This window comes from Lepisosteus platostomus, chromosome 16, assembly GCF_059453375.1.
Source record: "Lepisosteus platostomus isolate fLepPlt1 chromosome 16, fLepPlt1.hap1, whole genome shotgun sequence".
Taxonomy (NCBI): domain Eukaryota; kingdom Metazoa; phylum Chordata; class Actinopteri; order Semionotiformes; family Lepisosteidae; genus Lepisosteus; species Lepisosteus platostomus.
Window position 1 is genome coordinate 25,325,745 of NC_142626.1, and position 23,545 is coordinate 25,349,289.

General features: G+C 39.2%; 1 protein-coding gene across 17 annotated transcripts in view; it reads right to left on the reverse strand.

Annotated features, from left to right (window-relative positions):
• Positions 1–23,545, reverse strand: part of LOC148647083 (NACHT, LRR and PYD domains-containing protein 3-like) — a 1,669,284-nt gene that overhangs the window by 1,131,006 nt on the left and 514,733 nt on the right. For 9 of the 17 annotated variants that reach the window (XM_088609298.1, XM_088609308.1, XM_088609305.1 and 6 more), the window contains 2 exons: positions 22,439–22,612; positions 9,383–9,556 (listed from right to left, as the gene is read on the reverse strand). The exons of 3 other annotated variants lie outside the window; for them this stretch is intronic. In XM_088609298.1, coding sequence (XP_088465424.1) covers positions 9,383–9,556; positions 22,439–22,612 — 348 coding nt within the window. The remainder of the gene's footprint in view (positions 1–9,382; positions 9,557–22,438; positions 22,613–23,545) is intronic. 5 more of the 17 variants (XM_088609311.1, XM_088609306.1, XM_088609299.1 and 2 more) reach the window with 2 other exon arrangements.

Consider the following 23,545-nt stretch of genomic DNA (forward strand, 5'->3'; position numbering starts at 1 on the left):
AAGTTGACTCGAAACCTGATAGGTAACCAATGCAAGGACTTGAAAACAGGTGTAATGCATCCCTGATAGGATTCTCGCTGTCATATTCTGAACATATTGAAGATTGCTCAGTGTGGATTTAATTTCCCCAGTGAACAGGATGTGCATTTATTAATTCTAGAAAAAAAAAGCCTTTCTTGATTTCTCTAGTTCTTAGTTTCTCTAGTTCCCTTTAAAATAAACTATTATTCCACAATGCAGAGTATTATATGGACAGTATTTACACATGATATTGTGATTTAAAGAAATGAACACAAGCAGCTTTTCGAGATTTAAGTGTTGGCTGAGTTATTGCAGGATAAAAAACTAGAGATGTTGGTAAGAAGATAATTTTGGGATAGCTGAGGAATACACTGATAACAAGAACACTTCCTAATGGGGTTAGGCATACTTTTGATGAAGATGATGAAGTTAACAGACTGTATGTTTACATAGATACTGAAATGAGGATTGTATTTTAGATTTTGTGTAGTTGCTAGCATTGAACTGTGTGTTGGATGCACATGAATTGAAGGAATGGGCAAACATCGCTGATGCGGATCCACAGAGCCAGCATATTAAGATGTTTATAATTAGAGGCAATTTGTTTAAATAACTAGGTATGGATACTGATGTGCAAGAGAGGTGGAAAGGCTGTTTACTTAAGCCAGCACTATAAAATATTTATTCTCAGTGAGATGCTGCCATTTCATAGTGGGTTTCTAACACTGTGTATAGTTCAATCCACACAGTGCCTTTACTTCCATCCATTTCTAATCTCTTTATCCAGTACAGAGGATTAGGAGCCTATCCCAGTAAGCAACGGACACAAGGCAGAATACACCCTGGACATAGCGCCAGTCCATCACAGGACAGACAGACACAAACACACACACACCAGGGCCAGTTTTCCCATAAACCAATTAACTTACCAGTATGTTTTGGAGTGCGAGAGGGAGTCATATCACACATATGGAGAAAAACCATGTAACCCAGAGAGAACATGCAAACCCCACACACACAGGATGGCAGGAATTGAATCTAGGACCCCAGTGCTCCAAGATAGCAATGCTAACCACTTTGCCACCATTATAAATGGATGGATATCTTAGTTATCTTTCTAGTTCACAGGTTTGCATGCATAATTTAATTTTGAAAGGCGCTGAGACATCAGGTACTACTGTTGTATTTATGAAAAAGAAACAAAACAAAAAGCATACTAACAACTGTGCCATCCTACTCTTTAGTTAATACAATTTATTATTTATAAACAGTTAACATTGTTAGCAAAATATTTTGAATTATATTTAATTAGTCAGATTTAATGTATATTTGAACAATGAAAATATATTTTTACAAGATGCGGGGGAAAGTGCAACAACTTATTACAGTGCTAAATTTAATATTGATTGCTAATAGTTTATGCTAACACCTAACTTTCTTAATTAGGTGTAATTAAAACAGTGAACTAAGTGTAACATACCATTCAGAAATACAATCGAGAATAGTTTTGTGGTGTTTGTATGGATGAAACGTTTCTAAAATGTATAACGTAACAAATTTAAAGACGATTAAATTCTGTAATCTTTCCACTTGTAATGTCATTAGACAGAACAAGAAGTTTCTGCTTTGTAAAAAGTAGTCTAGGTGGTGAGAAAGCTGTGCTTAATGATAATTAAGTGACTTAAAAGTAAAAAGAGATGCTTCATATTGCTTGATTAATTTTAAAAACTAAGTTATAAATGCAGACGCGATCGCTGCCATAAGCGCTCCAGGCAGTAGAACGTTCGTTCTGTGCTGCTGCGCTCCGCGCCTCCTCCCTCTCTCGGTGCCGCGCCCCTCTCTGACGGAGCGCAGTGGGCGGTACGCTATTTTCAGAGCCTCTGATTGGGAAAAAAAGACCTGCTGATGAGTTTCACACAACAGGAAGAGAAAAGAATGGGATTTTTTCTCTTCGAAACGTGTGTTGTCTTTATGAAATTCGTGTATTTTAAACGTTTAATTAAGAAGTAAAAACCTTACAGCGTACACAGAGATTCTGAGCTGATCACGAGGAAGAAAAATCACCCATTTTTCGCGCATAAAAAGTGGTTTTTAACTCTCGTAACCCATTTTTATAGGTTTTAAAGTCGTGCAATGTCTAAGTTAAGCAGGAACACATCATTATATCTCATTTTTTCTTTCTTTTTAAAAAAATTTAAAAATCGTTTGCCCAGCCTATTTATATCTCTGACCAAGGGAAACGTCTTATTTTTTCAAATAAATGTTTGTTTGTTGATTGTTATCAAAAATGACTTAGAATCGATCATGTTGTGATATTTTGAAATATAAAAGTCAATTGATTGTCCATAATATCGCTATTCTATTTTTTCGAAGAAATGTTCGTTAAAAGGAGAGTCCAGCACCAGCTGGATTTGAACACACAACCTGTGAGTTGGCAGTCGGGCATGTAGACCAGAAGGCTACAGGGGAAGTCCCATGAGCCCTACACAGCCCTGTCGCAGTACACGTATGTAATCATATCGTTATTAAATTCTTTAATTACGCGATTCCATATTATATTCCCTATTAATCAAATTCTAAAAGTATGCTTGTTGACTCCGGTATCTCTTTAGTTAAAGACTTCGATGCTTAAAATGTTTAAGGAGAAATGGAATACTGGTGTGTATTTTTTACTTTAAAGTACCAAGACCAGCCATATACAGTACTGTATGTTTATGTTCCAAAATTAATATCGTTTATGGCCTTCACACGCGTTACAGTATGCTCCTATTCTTTTTATGCTCAGCTACTAAGATTTCCCTTCAGTGGTAAAATTCAATATCTACAACGGGCACAGTAAAGACGTTTACTGTACTGTAAATCTTTCTACGACAGACTAACGGACCACGAGTGCCCCTGTCGGTCAACCAATCACATACCGCGGTACCCCGCGTCATCTTGCGTCATGATGTGCGATGCCGCAGCCAATTACCTCCGGTATGTGTCTGTACCGCTCACTTTGAATGGCTGCATCTGTACAGTAGTTCTGTTAAAATTACTATTATAATGTGTGAGAGAGAGTCAATTATGTTTGAAAAAACAAATTCACTTTATTATACCAAAAAAACACAGGGAGACAGAGGTGCACATTTGTATTTCAATTGGGAGGGGAAAGACAAAGAAAAGACCCCCCCCTCCCGACAAACTAACTGACTAAAAAAACAACTAGACAGGCTAGAACCGGAAAGGTGGTCGTACCTAACAATGAGGCCATATAGTACAAAAAAAAAAGTCTTCTGCGTCTTACTCATATCTACATTAACCAAACCGAAAGCATAAAAGAAATCACACAACATGTCTTTCCCCCATCCCTATAACACACCACTCAACTAACCTCATTCACGGTCTACGATCTCTCAGTATTCCCCCTTTTGCAGTCTCATTTTCCCCTTTTAAATGCTTCTTCCACATTTGATTAATACAGTATCTTAATTGGCAGCACCCAAAAAACAGAGAAAACAATTAGGGAAAAAAATAACTCTGCAACTGAGGACCATAACAACCATTGATATAGATTCCAGGTTAGTTAGAAAACTAACCATGTTTCTCCATGATACTGTGACATCACGGTGGTAGTGACCCCCACAAACAGGCGTGTCCACCACTCCAGACACACCCCTCACAGCCTGCTGGGGAATGTGTTCACATTTTTTGCAAGCCCTCTCCTTCAAGAATGGTGATGTGCTCACTCCCTCATCATGGCACAAGAGCATGGGGCACACATCCTCAGAGACCTCTGGGTCCCTGTCTCACAGACTCTCAGGCCCTGAGTCTCCAGCTTACTGACTCCACTGGCCTTTCTACCTGATGACCTCTGAGATCATAATGTAGGTCCGTCACTGAGCCAAGCCCTTCTGTCGCAGATTCCTGGACTCACTGAGCCTCACCTCTCACACGCCCTCCGGCTGGTCCCTTTCAGGGAGATGGCACCCTCTGCTCCGAGTCACCACAAGCAGCTTCCTGTTCTTTCCCTGATCTGGAGTCTCCTGCTCCCACATGACACTCACTGGTCCCCTCACGGCCAGTCAGCACTCCGACTTCCAGGTCACCTCCAGCCTCTGACATCCTCACTTGAAGCCACCAGACTAAGTCTCACACACACAGTCTCCAGAGACTCACTCCCACACCCAGACCTCTCACATTAACAACCCCGAGTCTCTCTTCATCACATCCCACTCGTGCTGAGACTCAACACACTTTCTGTTATAAAAAACAAATACACACCCTGGCTCCTCACTCTGATGCCACTCTGTGTATACGCTGCACAGGTCTGCCTTGTCAGTGTCACTGCCAGTAGCTCACTGATAATAATAATGGACATTTCATAATTTATTTTTAATTTTATTTTTTATTTTGAAAGGCTAAGAAAACCTTGTCAGTTCAGTAACATCACCAATTGTACTGATGGAAATACAAATCAAGGCTACTAAGGTTACAAAAAAAAGTGAGAGAGGTGTGTGACAGCTGTGGTGTATGAAATGCGGGTGTGTGCTATGCCTACTTATTGCTCATACATTTCAGGCACCTCAAACCTCTCAAAAAGGCCACATACTGTATTGGAAGAAATTGTGGATTACAATGAAAAAAAAAGTGGATTGCAAACTCTGATCTTTAAGAAATTTATAACTGAGCTGCCAGAAGATAACATCTCTTTTACTATTTGCTTATAAAACTATGACTGTGTGTCTATAACTGCCAATAAGTATCTGTATAATTTTAGATTTTGAAAAGGTTTTGAGACCCATGGACCTGGCTTTATAAAACCTTCATGCAGAATGTGCTGTCTTTGTTCCCCCAGTTTCAGTAGAAGACACTGGAGTAGCACTGGAAAAGCACTGGAAAAAAATCTGGGTATTTTCATGAGCTACAACTTTAGAAAATTGACTTTTAAAGAATGACAATTAAACCCCATTGTTTTGTACCCAATTACAGTGTGGTGCCTAGTGGAAAGACATATTAAAATCAGACTACATGGGGCTCACACTGTCCAGTTTTTCATCAAAACTTGTATTTTGCCATTGTTAGGGATAATATACAAAATTTTTCATTCTTTGTTACTTCCATCTGCTGTGTGTTTTTATGGGGTTACTTGGGACATGGAGCTCTGGGTCACCCCTTATGTAAGATAACAGATGCAGGGGACACAGCTTAGTGAATAGTGTCCTAATGTTACTCTTTGTTACTTGGATCCTGATATAAATCCTTAAGGATCTATAACAGCTGGAAAATGATGTGTCATTCATGGATACACTTCTCATTGGACACTATTTGGAATGATGTAAATTTTGCTTTGAGAAATCCCAATCACCAGTTGATCCTTTTTAACTTAATTCCTAGGACACATCTATTGTCTCGGGGTCAGTTTAAATGCATATTACTGATTCCCCAAAGTGCACACTGTGTTCCCAGGGAGTCACAGGCACATTCTCTCCTGTAGTATGGGAAAGCACTGATATTTTAGAGTTTTAACGTTTTGGGGAAAGGTGTGTGCAACACTGTCCACAATGTTGAAGCAGAGTGCTCCTTACTCCCCTCTGGTCTTATTGCTGAATAACCACTTCTATACTGACTGAGCAGCACTACAGAAAAGGGTCTGGCTGGCATTACTGCTGTGAAGACAGTGATTGAGACAGATGGAGAACAGACAAGAGAAAGAAAGAGACAAAGTTAAAGAGGAAGAAGAGAGTGAGGAGCAAGTTTAAACCTGCGAGACACGGAAATGAGAGGGGAAGCTTTTCTTACAAGATCAGGCATCTTACATTTCTCATTACAGTTTTATTACGGGGAAGGTGAGACACAGTGGGATGAAGAAGACTGTAGAAAGATGTGTCTGAATATAGAGCAGTGAGTGGAACTTTTCTTTCTATTTAATTCCCACTTGCTCCTAATCAAAATCATGACCCCATCTGCAATATTGAACCACACCTCACTCAGATGTCCCAAGCTCTCAGACAGGGTTTAACTCTTGGTATCAAAGCAGTATTGCAAAATTCTGCAAATTTCAGTTCAAAATCATGAACTAAGTGAAAGTACTGCATGGTTGCCATGTTGGTGAAGGAAGACGAGAATCTGCTGGTCTCACCCCTGGCGAGAGCAAGAGTTTGCGAGGATTGTGATGTAAAACTGGCCCTTCCTGCTCACTAGTCGATGTAAGCGAACAAGAAGCCAAAACTTGAAAATGAATATGAGTGTGTTTTAGTTGGTTGGCAGATTGTTCTTTTTTTCAATACTGTATGGCCTGTTTGCTGTGAAGATTAAAGATCTCTCCAAGCCCATTGTTTCTCATTTCACCTCTGACGGCCACGACCACTCTAATCTCTCCGTCTGTGTTCTCAAAGACGGTTTTCCGAACTCATATATCAGAAAGACTACCGAAACCAAAATGATTCTGCAGCTAGGATCACACCTTCTCCCTTCTCTTAATGACAGACTACTGTTCTTTTAACTTTTCTCCATTCATTGGAAGTTTCATTTCACACCTCTCTACACCTATTCTGACTTCACACCTCTTGATTGGCCTCTCTTTCTGTCCCCTGCTCCCGCCTCTCACTCCTCCTCCCTCCCAGCCTTTGTTCTCCCGCTACATTACCTTTGCCTACTGCCCTGTCTCTCTCACAACTGAAGAAGGCTCCACGGCCGAAACGTTGTGTTCTCTTTCTTCTTTTTTTCAGCATGGAATAAACCTATTACTTGTTCCAATACATTATACAATATACACAACACACTGCGGGGGGGGGGGTATATAGTAATATAGCAATAACTATTATAGCTTTTCATATTTTTGAATAATAATTCTGGATATGTGACCATTATCATTCCAGGTCCTTTATTCACAAAAATTAAGTAACTTTATTTATATTTACAAATTCGTCTTGATGTTTTATCCAAGCTAGTACACATATGGTAACATCTACAAGCATTTTCAGCTGTCTGACAAGGCTAAAATTTGAAAATGTGATCTTTTGAAAACCAAGAAAAAAATATTTTTGTTTTGTTTCATCCTGCATATTTCTTCTACTGCATACAGACTTCTACTGTATACTGTATAGTTCTACTGTATAATTACATTTTGTAATAGCAGTTATTATAAACTGTTTGAGAGGACATCATTCCAGGTGGAAATTGACTATTTGGCTAAACTAAATTGTATCTTCAAACACAAAAACCGAAATGAAAAAAACGTGGATCCAGAAAAAGCATTTGACAGGGTATTACAACCTTTTGTATTTAAAACTTGTAGGTTTTCACAATGTTTTTTTTATATAAAACCAAAAGCACAAGAACAGGCTAATAGTATTCTGTCAAAGAGCTTAAATTCATACAGGGGAACAAGACGAGGAGATGCTTGTCACCACTGATTTATTCTATCAGAACATAAGACAACACAACGATACAGAGGGAGGTGATATAGCAGGAGGAACACACAATCAGGCTCTTTATAAAAATGAGATGGTGTTATATACAGCTGAAATTCAACAAATTGTCCTGTTCTCACAGATGTAATCATAGACTACAGCATCTTGTCAGAATAGGGATTAAATCTGAAGCAATGTTAGTGGGGAATCTATATCCCTGGAGGTCAAAAACAAATTTAATTTCCAATAGGATTGGGATAAGATAAGATGTTATCTTAGCACTTTCAATACCCAGAAACCTAGAGAACACATTAAAATGTAACTAAGAGGTGCTAGAAAATCAGCTCAAGCAAGACTTCAATAGATGGAAACTGTTGCCTGTCTCATTCTTGAGAAGGATGAAGACAGAAAGAATGAAGATACTTCCAGGATTTCTGTCTTGTTCCAGACCTTCCTTATGCATCTCAATGACCATTACTAAAACATCTATTTTATGTGGTTTAAAGTCAGGGTCCCATGCTATTGTGACCATCGCAGTTCCGTACGGGCTCGTGCCCTCTGCCGCTCCACCCTACCAGTTCGTCCTGCAAGACTTGGGGCACAAAGCCGGGTCTCTGGCGTTACGCAACAGGGAACCAGCCACATGAGCTAAAGGAGACCTCCCTCAGCCCAGGCGGCTGAGGTCCCTGCTACGCACAGGGAGGGCAATGAGGTCACCATGTCCAAACTAGCTCCACTACACTATTTCTATAAACCCATCAAAATTACTATTTCTTTATTTTTTTCAGAATACAACTTCTTTTCTATGTGATTACTGTATTTAAATTGCAGAATTTATTTTCAGAATGCATTCTTTGTTCTGCTGGAAGCAAGCAGGGCAGGCAGGCGAAAGTGAAACTAGAGACGCAATCGAAAAGGCAGGGGTTGAGCTGAGAGGAACTGATTAAAGCACGAGGGAGAGTCTGAAGGAGAGTCTTTAACATGCAGGGTTCAAAGCACAGGGATCAGTCCAAGATGTGGTCAAACAGGCAAAGTCAAAGTAGAGAGACAGAGGAGAAAACACTGGGGAAATTCAAAGCTGAGAAGAAGTAAATGAGACTCTAAGTTTATTGATAAACTGATAAATTTTGCATACCTTACTTATTTCCATAGCTACATCCTTTCAGATGTGTATAAAATATCAGAATATACAGAAGGAATACAAGAGTAAGACACAGGTGAGAAAAGGAGGTTGGCACTTCCACAGCAATTGAAGAATCTAATAACGTTCAAATCTGCATAAATCCAGCAATCCCCATTCATGGAGAGAATATGAGTAAAAAGTTCATATTAAATATTGAAAGAAACACCAATTACAAACAAAATATTATAAATTTGGAATCACAAATTGTTGGATGAATTGCAAGGAAAACCTGGCATATTATAAACACCATTTGGTATGAAAATAAATTGGTGAAAATTTATTGAAGAAATATAAACAAATCCTCATTAGGAGTCCTTTTATTTCTTGGTCAAACACCAGATGAACTGCCTTCAGAGAAAGGAAGATACTTGTTTAGAACTGTCAGAAGTGCAGGCATAAAATAAATCACTAGAAACTGGTTAAAGCTGGACAGACCTTGTGTTCAAATGAAGAAGGACTCTGTGAATGAAATCTCATGAAGAATATTACTCACAGAATTATAAATCAACAACAACATACTGTATACACATGTAAAAAAGATGGGCGAAATGGGAAAGATTGCATGTCGAGTCTCTCAGTAATGAGATATTAACAAAGAAGCCACAAACAAGAACTTGTATAAAATTGCACAGCAGTTTTTTGTCGTTCTAGATGCCCCCCTTCTTTTTTGTTCTTTACTTCCTATGTATTTCTTTTCTAATGCATGGGAAAAACGGAATGTTGTGTGTCTCAGGATACCTAAATAAAACAATAAAAAACTAAGAAATCACCAGTGTTCACTTACCCCAGTGTTGTTAATTTACAGTTGGGATCCCTCAGAGCTGCAGACAACAGTTTCACTCCTGAATCCAGCAGGTTATTTAAATTCAGATCCAGCTCTCTCAGACTGGAGTGTTGAGACTGAAGAGCAGAGGCCAGATCTTCACAGCATCTCTCTGTTAGTTTACAGCTCCACACCCTGCAGACAAAAAGACAGGAGAACAGCTGAACATCTGCACAGCTCATCCACATCTTTCTGTTTGTCTTCACTACAACACCCAGCTCAGCAGTAATATACAACATCATGTCATTATCTTCTCATAGTGTCCATGGAGGAGGATGATGAAGATAACTGCTGCTTCAAAATTTGGTGTCCAGAAGGAAGAAGAAAGTGTCAGGAAGGGAGACAGTTGGAAACAGGGAGACACACAGAGTTACAATGAAAAGGAAAACAGAAAGAAAGACTTTGACTTTTAACAATAATAAAAATTGCTTCACAAATATTAGTATATTTTATTATTATGTTATCTTCTTATAGTTATTTTAATTAGTTATAAGGTTGTTGTTGTTTTCTTCAAATTAATCTCAATGTAAATTACCAACACTGGAGGAAGTGAACTGGAAATTTTATTATTGTTGTTTGTAGATATGTTGAGAAAAACAACATTCCCATTTGAAGAAAAAAACAATAACCAGGGTTTTAAGTATAACAACACATAAAATAAAAATAATAAACAATAAAAATGTGAAGCAATAAACAGCATAAAGTACACAAACACAACCCCTATATACTATACAAATCCCACTAAAAAGAAAAAAAAACTATAATGAAACTAAACAAACCCCATTCTTCCCAAAAATATACAACACTGCATACTTTTTACACGTGATCTACACATTCTCCCACATGTAACATAGTCAAAACACACCGACACCTTCAAACAAGAATCTCTACAATTTAACTGGAGGCACCATGGGCGACTGAGTTTTTATTAAGAAAAAAAACAATGAATTGAATAACTTAGGAATTACAGGACTTTTAAAAGCTATTAAAAACGGGTTTAGTTAAAAAACACTTTTTATGCGCATTAAAACGGATGATTTTTCTTCCTCGTGAACAGCTTGGAAACTTACGCTGTAAATTACTTTTTAATCAAACATTTAAAACACTTGAATTTCATAAACACAAAGAAAAAAATCATATTCTACCATCTTCCTATGGTACGAAGTAGATCAGTAGGTCTTTTATTTCCCCAATCAGAGGCTGGGAAAATAGCTCCCCGCCCACTGCTCTGTGTCAGAGAAGAGGCGGCACCGAGAGAGGGAGGAGGCGCGGAGCTCTGTAATACAGAATGAGCCGTCTGCAGCCTGGAACGCTTAAGGCACAGATCGCGTATGCCTTTATAACTTAGGTTTTAAAATTAAGCAACGTAAATCATTTCCTTTGACTTCTAAGTCCTTTAATTATAAGTAAGGAGAACTACTTTCTCACCAATTATATTAATTTTTAAACCATTGTTAAACAAAGCGGGATCTTATTGTACTTCCTAATGACATGACATGTGGAAAGATTATACATTTTAATCGCCTTTAGGTTTTTATGTGTCATCAAAACAAATACCACAAAACTATTCTCGATTGTATTTCTGAATGTAACGTTGATCTTTCTGGGGTACAGTATGTGTGGGGTTTGCATGTTCTCTCTGGGTTCATGTGGGTTTTCTCCAAGTACTCTACAGGTAGCTACATACTGGTAGGGTTAATTGGCTTATGCAAATACTGGCCCTGGTGTGAGTGTGTGTGTATCTGTTTGTCTACCCTGTGATGTACAGTATTCTGTGTATTCTGGGTGTATTCAGCCTTGCGTCCGTTGCTTGTTGGGATAGGCTCCCTAAAATGTCTTGTATCAATTGGTTTAAATCACAATCATCATACTGTATGTAAATACCGGCCATGTAGCATTAAAAAAAGCTGCATTGTGGAACATTTCACTGATTTAGTTTATTTAAAGGGAACTAGAGAAACCAGAAGAGCCTGTTTTTCTAGAATTGATGACTGCACATCCTGTTCAATGGGGAAATTAAATCCACACTGAGCAATCTCCAATATATTCAGAATTTGAGAGCCAGAATCCTGATCGGGTTGCATTATGCCTATCTTCAAGTCCTTGCACTGGCTTCCTATCAGGTTTTGAGTAAATTTCAAAATCCTTATCCTCATTCAGTACCTGTCTGGCTTATTATCTGTCTACTCCCACCTTGCAATCTTCATTCGTCTGACTCTGGTCTTCTAGCTGTCCTCAAGAACATCTACATTCTGTGGGTGACAGGACCTTCTCTAGCTGTACCCCAGAGCTCTGGATTTGTATCCCCAGTGATATCAGAGTCACCCACCCCGAGTGCATTGAAATCTAACCTCAAAACCTTTCTTTTTAAAAAGGCTGTTTTTTAGTGTCTGTATCTGATTCATTTTCTAACTTCGGTAGCACTTCTAACTGCTTGTCTTTCTTATATGTATTTACTTTGTAATTTGTGGCCCTTATAACTATTTTTACACCTGCTATATTGTTTTGAGATGCCTAGATATGTACTACATAAAATAAAGTTTTTTATTATTGTTATAGGGAAACATGATCAGATTTTCCCTGGTTAAGAAAAAAAGATCTAAACTATACTGGTTTGTCACTCTTCTCACACCCTTTTTGTTAAATGGCTTTGCATACTGATCTGATCAATCTAACTGTACATATTTTCTGTGCTTTCCCTATCCTGTTAGATTTATAATTATAATCTCCTTCTCGAAATGAGTCATTTCGAAATTTCACTGTTTTCACAGTTTTCACTGTTACCATCTTCCACCAACACAGTGACAAAATATACACTGATTTTAACTTGACAGCTGCTGAGTCCTAAATTCATCCTGCTACCAACACTGAATAAAAATGATTAAGATTTCTATATTCATGTCTTTATTTAGTGGTTTCATTAGTGAGATGCTAAATTACTTTCTTGGAAAAATGTATTTTATGTGTTCCAAAAAAAACTTGACTTGTTTTAACACAATATATTTAAAAATCGTTTCCCCTCGCAATCTACCTGAATGCTCAACTATTTAAGACGCCTTCCATGAAACCATGTTTGCTACTAATTCATATAAGGCTTTCTGATAAAGTTACTCTGTTTTTCATGTGAGTTAATTTTCTGACTCTTTATCCCATCAAACCTCCAAACTCACCCTGCCAGAAATGCACCTGATTATTCAAGCTCTTCACTCTCTGCCGAATCTGTTTCAGGTTCAGATGTTCTTCTGTAACATCACAGCTTTCTCTGATTGTTTGTATATCTAAGCTTTTGCAAGTGTCCCTGCATCCCTCTTCTGCACTATGTCTGGTCATGACTTTTTTCTGTTTGCTTATTTCAAAGTAACACCAGCTCCATTTCTAAAACATTTTGCTCATGTGCTTTTTTGTATTTATTTACTGCACATCACTAACACTTTTTATGTTCTAAATTTTAATTTGCCTTAATTTTTTACACCAAATTGTAGTTCCACCCTTAAAAAGCTTACGTTTTCTCTATCTTTTGTTCCTTGTCCTACAGAGCTCTTTAATTGTGAAGTTTCCAGCATGTTTACATTAATCTATGCACATTTTAAACTGTTATTACTGATCACCGAATTATTGCATTATGGCTTAATTCACCCTTTCCTGAACTTCAATGGCAAGCAGTGCTAGTGCTGTCTCTGGTGCGATCTTTTGCAGCTGAAATCTCACTGTTTAAAAGAATAAGAAATTAGTTGCTCATAAATACAATAACTTCATAATTTTCTAATTTAATAAAATGTGTTTATGTGTCAAATATGCAGCCTACGTACTATGATACAGCGCACGCTAATACTAGAGTGGACACAAGAGCTACTATGTAATTCGATACCATTGTATAGGAATATGTGCCAAGAACGCAAGTGACCAATTGTATTTAAAAAATGTTATCTCAACTAATAGGGAGGTAGGAAAATGTGAGTGCCAATCCAATCTTGTGAGCACATGAAAGCGTGATAGATAGTAGAAAAATATTTAAAAACTGTTCTAGGTTAATTTGAGAAAAATACCAACCTTCTTTTAACTTCTGAGATGGACTCCCGAAACGGAAAAAGGGGAAAATGCAAGCTTGCGGATCGCTAAAGCAGGTAAGACCCACACTTTTTGTGAAGAACTTTGTTTACCGTTGGCAAAAGAGCTGACACGTATTGTTACGGTGCAGAAGAAGGACCCTTAGCAAAATCCTCTGAACTCAAAAGTACTAGCAGGAGTTTACCCAAAAACGTGGGTCAGGTCAGGCCGGGGTCAAAAACCAGTAAATCCACAATAACAAAGCCGAGATCCAGAAGACGGGGAACGAGGAAGCTCTAGCTAGGTAAAACCCAATACTGAGCAAGGAGTGGTGCGTCAGGTTGGTGTAGGTAGCAGGTGGAAGAAGGTGTGTCTGATTAGTTAATTGGAAACTGCACTGGAATGTGAAGGAGTTGATTAAGGGCGGTGAGTTCTCCAGGGACATGACGTAACACGTATTATGTGTTGAGAAAAAGCTGCTAAACAGCTCTACCTGCTGACCCTTTCAAATGACACAGTCACTTGTAGAATTATTGATATTGCAGATTATGTCAAAAGTTCACTGAAAGAGCACATGAATAAAATGAGCAGATGCTTTTCACAGCAATTAGATGAGTCTGTAGATGCAGTTGATTTGGCCAATTTGCACGTTTACTTTAGATATGAGTTTGAGGGCACGTCCCATGAGGACTTTCAGTTCTGTAAGCCGCTACCAACAAAAACTACAGGAGAGCACATATTTCAGCTTCTGAATGAATATATTGAAGAGAATTGCCTCGACTGGAAAAAATGCATTGCAGTTTTTACAGACGGTACTAGAGCAATAACAGGCAGATACAGCGGTGTAGTTGCACTAATTAGAGAGGTTGCTCCAGATATGAAGTGGACACACTGCAGCATCCACCGCAAGGCCTTGGCTGTCAAGAAAATGCCAGAGGATTTAAAATCTGTTAGACTCTGCTGTCAAAGTTATGAATTGTATCAAGGCTCAACCAATGAATTCACATCTGGCTCACCCCTCTCACTGAAATGGTACGTGCTTAGTGCTATTTTTATTATATGTGTGTGTGAGTGTGAGTGCATGCGCTCATGTTGGTCATTGAGATTTTATGTGGTTCCTATGAGAACCACCCTATGGGGTGGTACTTGGTCCAAAAAGTTTGAGAACCACTGGACTAGAGTGTTGAGACTGAAGAACAGAGGCCAGATCTTCACAACATCTCTCTGTTAGTCTACACCATGACATCCTGCAGACAAAAAGACAGGAGCACAGCTGAACATCTGCGCAGCTCATCCACATCCTTCTTTCCAAGTCTTCACTACAACACTCAGCTCAGCAGTAATATAAAACATTATGGCATTATCCATCTCAGAGTGTCCATGTATGAGGATGATGAAGATAACTGCTGCATCAAATTTTGGGTTCCAGAAAGAAGAAGAAAGCTTAGAAAAAACTGCCAGGAAGGGAGACAGTGGGAAACAGGGAGACACGTGAAGCTACAATGGTTGGAATAGGGAAATAGAATAAGAGACTTTGACCTTTAACCATAATAGAAATTGCTTCACATTTTATGACGTTTTGTTAAAGTTATAGCTTTGGTTGTTATTCTTCACATGATTGAATTCATACAAAATGTAAATTAACAACACTAGAGAAAGAGAAGTGGAGATTTTGATTGTTATTTGTAGATGTGTTGAGGAAAACAACATTCTCTTTTGAAGAAAATAAACAATTTAAACAAAAACAAGCAAGGTTATAACTATAACAACACATAATCTGCAATTTCCCTCACGGGATCAATAAAGTATCTATCTATCTAATCAAAATGTGAAGCAATAAACAATCTCAATCATAATTTGGCAGAGGAATCGACCGTGTGACTGCATCCACTTTGTACTGTATGAGTCATGAAACTGAACTAAAGTACAAAACAGCAGGTCAAGAGAGAGCAAGTCTGTATGAACCAGAATTCTGCCTCAGACTTTGTCTGACTCAGGGGAAATCTTTAGACATGGGATCCATCTGTACATTTCACTTGAATACCATTAATATTGATACAGTTGGACTCCAATGTCAATAGAGTACTGTACATTAGTTCTGTTAAAATTACTATTATAATGTGTGAGAGAGAGTCAATTATGTTTGAGAAAACAAATCAACTTTATTATACCAAACAAACACAGGGAGGCAGAGGTGCACATTTGTATTCCAATTGGGAAGGGAGAGACAAAGAAAAGACCCCCCCTCCCGACAAACTAACTACATCTACACTAACTAACCAAACCAAAAGCAAAAAAGAAAAGCACACAACATGTCTTTCTCCCATCCCTATAACACACCATTCAACCAACCTCATTCACCGTCTCCGATCTCTCAGTATTCCCCCTTTTGCAGTCTCATTTTCCCCTTTAAATGCTTATGCCTCATTTGCTTAATATTTTAATTGGCAGCACCCAGAGAAAAAAGAGAAAACAATTAGGGAAAAAAAATGAGGACCATAACAACCATTGATATAGATTCCGGGTTAGAAAACTAACCACATTTCTCCATGGTACTGTGACAACACAGTAGTAGTGACCCCCATGAACAGGCCTGTCCACCACTCCAGACACACCCCTCACAGCCTGCTGGAGAACATTTTCATATTTTTTGCAAGCTCTCTCCTTCAAGAGTGGTGATGTACTCGGCCCCTCATCATGGCACCAGAGCATGGGGCACTCATCCTCAGAGACCTCTGGGTCCCTGTCTCACAGACTCTCAGGCCCCGAGTCTCCAGCTCACTGACTCCACTGGCCTTTCTGTCTGATGTCCTCTGAGATCATAATGTAGGTCCCTCACCGAGCCAAGCCCTTCTGTCGCAGATTCCTGGACTCACTGAGCCTCACCTCTCACACGCCCTCCGGCTGGTCCCTTTCAGGGAGATAGCACCCTCTGCTCCGAGTCACCACAAGCAGCCTCCTGCTCTTTCCCTGATCTGGAGCCTCCTGCTCCCACATGACACTCACTGGTCCCCTAACGGCCAGTCAGCACTCCGACTTCCAGGTCCTCCTCCAGCCTCTGACATCCTCACTTGAAGCCACCAGACTAAGTCACACACACACAGTCTCCAGAGACTCACTCCCCCACTCAGACCTCTCACATTAACAACCCCGAGTCTCTCTTCATCACATCCCACTCGTGCTGAGACTCAACACACTGTCCGTTATAAAAAACAAATACACAATCTCCCTGGCTCCTCACTCTGATGCCACTCTGTGTATACACAACACAGGTCTGCCTTGTCAGTGTCACTGCCAGTAGCTCACCGATAATAATAATGGACATTTTCATAATTTTATTTTAATTTTATTTTTTATTTTGAAAGGCTAAGAAAACCTTGTCAGTTCAGTAACATCACCAATTGTACTGATGGAAATACAAATCAAGGCTACTAAGTTTACAGAAAAAGTGAGACAGGTGTGTGACAGCTGTGGTGTATGAAATGAGGTTGTGTGCTAGGCCTACTTATTGCTCATACATTTCAGGCACCTCAAACCTCTCAAAAAGGCCACATATTGGAAGAAATTGGACTACAAAGAAAAAAAACTACAAAGTGGATTGCAAACTCTGATCTTTAAGAAATTTATAACTGAGCTGCCAGAAGATAACATCTCTTTTACTATTTGCTTATAAAACTATGACTGTGTGTCTATAACTGCCCATAAGTATCTGTATAATTTTAGATTTTGAAAAGGTTTTGAGACCCATGGACCTGGCTTTATAAAACCTTCATGCAGAATGTGCTGTCTTTGTTCCCCCAGTTTCAGTAGAAGACACTGGAGTAGCACTGGAAAAGCACTGGAAAAAAATCTGGGTATTTTCATGAGCTACAACTTTAGAAAATTGACTTTTAAAGAATGACAATCAAACCCCATTGTTTTGTACCCAATTACAGTGTGGTGCCTAGTGGAAAGACATATTAAAATCAGACTACATGGGGCTCACACTGTCCAGTTTTTCATCAAAACTTGTATTTTATCTGATGGATGCCTGTTTCTTTTTCTTCAATTGTTGAATAAGGGAAATAACATTTGCATCTGCCATTGTTAGGGATAATATACATTTTTTTTCATTCTTTGTTACTTCCCTCTGCTGTGTGTTTTTATGGGGTTACCTGGGACATGGAGCTCTGGGTCACCCCTTATGTAAGATAATAGATGCAGGGGACACAGCTTAGTGAATAGTGTCCTAATGTTACTCTTTGTTACTTAGATCCTGATATAAATCCTTAAGGATCTATAACAGCTGGAAATTGATGTGTCTCTCATGGATACACTTCTCATTGGACACTATTTGGAGTGATCTAAATTTTGCTTTGAGAAATCCCAATCACCAGTTGATCCTTTTTAACTTAATTCCTAGGACACATCTATTGTCTCGGAGTCAGTTTAAATGCATATTACTGATTCCCCAAAGTGCACACTGTGTTCACAGGGAGTCACAGGCACACTCTCTCCTATAGTATGGGAAAGCACTGATATTTTAGAGTTTTAAAGTTTTGGGGAAAGGTGTGTGCAACACTGTCCACACTGTTGAAGCACTACAGAAAAGGGTCTAGCTGGCATTACTGCTGTGAAGACCGTGATTGAGACTGATGGAGAACAGACAAGGGAAAGAAAGAGACAAAGTTAAAGAGGAACAAGAGAGTGAGGAGCAAGTTTAAACCTGCGAGACACAGAAATGAGAGGGGAAGCTTTTCTCACAAGATCAGGCATCTTATATCTCTCATCACAGTTTTATTACGGGGAAGGTGAGACACAGTGGGATGAAGAAGACTGTAGAAAGATGCGTCTGAATATAGAGCACTGAGTGGAACCTTTCTTTCTATTTAATTCCCACTTGCTCCTAATCAAAATCATGACCCCACCTGCAATATTGATCCACACCTCACTCAGAGGTCCCAAGCTCTCAGACAGGATTTTAACTCTTGGTATCAAAGTAGTATTGCAAAATTCTGCAAAATCATGAACAAAGTGAAAGTACTGAATGGTTGCCATGTTGGTGAAGGAAGACGAGAATCTGCTGGTCTCACCCCTGGCAAGAGCAAGAGTTTGCGAGGATTGTGACATAAAACTGGCCCTTCCTGCTCACTAGTCGATGTAAGCGAACAAGAAGCCAAAACTTGAAAATGAATATGAGTGTGTTTTAGTTGGTTGGCAGATTGTTCTTTTTTTCAATACTGTATGGCCTGCTTGCTGTGAAGATTAAAGATCTCTCCAAGCCCATTGTTTCTCATTTCACCTCTGATGGCCACGACCCCTCTAATCTCTCCGTCTGTGTTCTCAAAGACTGTTTTCCGAAATCACACATCAGAAAGACTACCGAAACCAAAATGATTCTGCAGCTAGGATCACACCTTCTCCTTTCTCTTAACGACAGACTACTGTTCTTTTAAATTTTCTCCATTCATTGGAAGTTTCATTTCACACCTCTCTACACCTATTCTGACTTCACACCTCTTGATTGGCCTCTCTTTCTGTCCCCTGCTCCCGCCTCTCACTCCTCCTCCCTCCCAGCCTTTGTTCTCCCGCTACATTACCTTTGCCTACTGCCTTGTCTCTCTCACACCTGAAGAAGGCTCCATGGCCGAAACGTTGTGTTCTCTTTCTTCTTTTTTTCAGCATGGAATAAACCTATTACTTGTGACTATATATTATGTCCTTGGAAAGATTGGACATGCTGACATAACACTGATGAAAGTGTACATACAGTATACACGTACACTACACTACGGACAGTATATGTACGTGGTGTAAGTGTATATGAAGAAGGACACATCTTAATGTGCAAAGTTATTGGCAGGTGATGTTACAGGAATACCTATAATTAATAAGAATTGCTTACACTTATATCACTTTTCTGGACACTCCACTCAAAGCTCTTTACAGATAATGGGGATCCCCTTCACCACCACCAATATACAACCTCTATCTGGATGATGCACCAGTACGCTCACAACACACCAGCTCTCAGTGAGGAGGAGAACAGGGTGATGAAGCCATTTCATAGATGGGGAGTATTAGGAGGCTATGATAGGTAAAGTCCAATGGGAAATTTGGCCAAGATGCCAGGGTAATAACCCTACTCTTTTCGAGAAACATCCTGGTATTTTAATGACCACAGACAGACCTTGGTTTTACATCTCATTCAAAGGAGAGAGCCTGTTTACAGTATAGCCTCCCTGTCACTATACTGGGGCATTAGAATACATACAGATTGTGGGGTGACATACAGTAGACATTGTAAACAGGATACACATAGTGCAAAGTGCAGATAGTGCAAATTACAAGGCAATACATAACACAATATACCCAACACACTGGGGGGGGGGGGGGGGGGGGTTATATAGTAATATAGCAATAACTAGAATAGCTTTTAATACTTTTAAATAATAATTTTGGGTATGTAAACATTATCAATCCGGGTCCTGTATTCACAGAACTTATGTTGATTTATTTTATATTTTCAATTTGTCTCGATGTTTTATCCAAGCTAGTACACATATGGTAACATGTACAAGCTTTTTCAGCTGGCTGACAAGGCTACAACTTGAAAAGTTGATCTTTTAAAAACCAGGGATTTTTTCATCCTGCATATTTCTGCCTGGTGAGAGGACACAGTAAGTCATACAGTATAAGAAATCTAAGACTTCTACTGTATACTGTATACTTCTAGTGTATAATTACATTTTGTAATTGCAGAGTTATTATAAACTGTTTGAGGGGACATCATTCCAGGTGGAAATTGACTATTTGGCTGGAGGTCTTGCTGGGCTAAACTAAATTGTATCTTTAAACACAAAAACTGGAATGAAAAAAACATGTTTCCATTTGACAGGGTATTACAGCCTTTTGTATTTGAAACTTGTAGGGAATTTGGTTTTCACAATGGTTTTATAGCTTAGCTACATACAATGTAAAAACAACCAAATGCACAAGAACAGGCTGATGGTATTCTGTTAAAGAGCTTTAATTCATACAGGGGAAGAAGACGAGGAGATGCTTGTCACCAGTGATTTATTCTCTCAGAGTATAAGACAACAGAAGGGTACAATCAGGCTCTTAATAAAGATGATGTTAGTATATACAGCAGAAATTCAACATCTTTTCCTGTTCTCACAGATGTAATCACAGACTACAGCAACTTTTCAAAATAGGAAACAAAAGAAATTCTGAAGCACTGTTACTAGGGAATCTATATCCCTGGAGGTAAACATTTTTTTTAATTTACAATAGGATTGGGATAAGATAAAATGTTAAGCTATTTTAATACCCAGAAACCTATAAAACACATTCAAATGTATCTAAGAGGTGCTAGAAAATCAGGTTAAGCAAAACTTCAATAGATGGAAACTGCTGCCTGTCTCATTCTTGAGAAGGATGAAGACAGCAAGAATGAAGGTACTTCCAGGATTTCTGTTTTGTTCCAGACCTTCCTTATGCCTCTCAATGACCATTACTAGAATGTCTATTTTGTGTGGTTTAAAGTCAGGGTCCCATGCTACCGTGACCATCGCGGTTCCACACAGGCTCCTGCCCCCTGCCACTCCACCCCGCCGGTTTGTCCTGCAACACCTGGGGCGCAAACCCGGGTCTCCGGCATAACGCAACAGGGAACCATCCGGATGAGCTAAAAGAGACCTCCCTCAACCCAGGCGGCTGAGGTCCCTGCTACGCACAGGGAGGGCGATGATGTCACCGTGTTCAAACTACCTCTGCTACACCCCTCAAAATTACTATTTCTTTATTTATTTCACAATACAAATTATTTTCTATGGGATTACTGTATTTAAATTGCAGAATTTACTTTCATAATGCTTTGCTTTGTTCTGCTGGAAGCAAGCAGGGCAGGCAGGCGAAAGATCAAAAGGGCAGGGGTTGAGCTGAGAGGAACTGATGAAAGCACCAGGGAGAGTCTGAAGGAGAGTCAAAGCACATACACATGCAGGGTTCAAAGCACAGGAATCAGTCCAAGACGAACAGGCAAGGTCAAAGCACACAGAGAGAGGAGAAAACACTGGGGGGACACAAATCAAAGCTGAGAAGAAGTAAATGAGACTCTAAGATGAGAGGTTAACAAATTGGTAAATTTTGCATACCTAACTTATTTCCACAGCTACATCCTTTCAGATGTATATAAAATATCAGAAAATACAGGAGGAATACAAGAGTAAGACGCAGGTGAGAAAAGGAGGTTGGCCTTTCCACAGCAATTGAAGACTCTAAAACCCATTCAAATCTGCATAAATCCACCAATTCACATTCATGGAAGAATATGAGTAAAAAGTTCATATTCAATATTGGAAGAAACACCAACTACAGTACAAGCCAAATATTATAAATTTGGGAGCACAAACAGTTGGAAGAATTGCAAGGAAAACCTGGCATATTGTAAACATTTTTTGGTATGAAAATAAATTGGGGAAAGCTTCTTGAAGAAATATAAAACAAAATCCTCATTAGGAGTCATTTTTCTTCTGGGACAAACACCAGATGAACGGCCTTCAGAGGCAGAAAGATACTTGTTTAGAACTGTCAGAACTGCAGCCATGAAATAAATCACTGGAAGATGGTTAAAGCTGGACTGACCTTGTGTTCAAATGAAGACGGACTCTATGAATGAAATCTCATGAAGAATATTATCCACAGAATTATAAATGAACCACAACATATACATGTGTAAAAAAGGATGGGTAAAATGGGAAAGGTTGCATGTCGTGTCTCTCAGTAATGAGATATTAACAAAGAAGCCACAAACAAGAACTTGTATAAGATTGCGTAGCAGTTTTTTGTATTTCTAGGTGCCCCCCTTCTTTTTTGTTCTGTTCTTCCTAGGTGTTTCTTTTCTAATGCATGTGAAAATGGCAATATTCTGTGTCTCAGCATACCTAAATAAAACAATAAAAAACAAAGAAATCAGTGTTCACTTACTTCAGTTTTGTTAATTTACAGTTGGGATCCCTCAGAGCTGCAGACAGCAGTTTCACTCCTGAATCCCCCAGGTTATTGAAACTCAGATCCAGCTCTGTCAGACTGGAGTGTTGAGACTGAAGAACAGAGGCCAGATCTTCACAACATCTCTCTGTTAGTTCACACCATGACATCCTGCAGACAAAAAGACAGGAGCACAGCTGAACATCTGCACAGCTCATCCACATCCTTCTTTCCAAGTCTTCACTACAACACCCAGCTCAGCAGTAATATAAAACATTATGGCATTATCCATCTCAGAGTGTCCATGGATGAAGATGACGAAGACAACAGCTGCTTCAAGTTTGGGGTCCAGAAGGAAGAAGAAAGATGAGAAGAAAACTGTCAGGAAGGGAGACAGTTGGGAAACAGGGAGACACGTGGAGCTACAATGAAAAGGGGAACAGAAAGAAAGACTTTGACTTTTAACCAAAATAAAAATTGCTTCACATTTATTATATGTCATTGTTGTAACAGAAGAAACAAGGTTCTTGATCCCGAGATGAAGTGAAACAGATGAGTTTATTGCATGCAAGGAACAATAAAGCCGAAGTCTTGTTTCCCGCAAGAAACAACAAAACCGAAGTATTGTTCGCCGTATTGTTACAAACTTTTGGGTTATATACAGTTTTCTTCTCCGTTTCTGACGTCACTCGGTCTGATGGTAAAGAGGGGGGTTCATGGTATTTGGCCAGTTTATGATGTTCTGGGCAAATGGTCAGTTTAACATTACACCCAGGGGGGTTCCTAGCTGGCATCTGCACTCCTTATCAGTTAACCCCCTTTCCTGCCATAAACCCCTGCTTGTGACTTGGAAGTCTAAACCCCCTACAGAAAAGATTAAATACAAACCCCCGTCTTCACATCTTTCTTCATTCCCCCCTTATAAAATATGGCATACGTCAGTGTAGCCTATTTTTATACATACAATGTCAGGGCAGATCTTTCCTTTCTTGGCGAACAGGTATGTATTGCCATGACATTGTTCGTTCCACGGTTATGGCAAGATGTGATACATGTTTTTGTGCACGTGATGATTACAATTACACATATAAACAATACTATTCC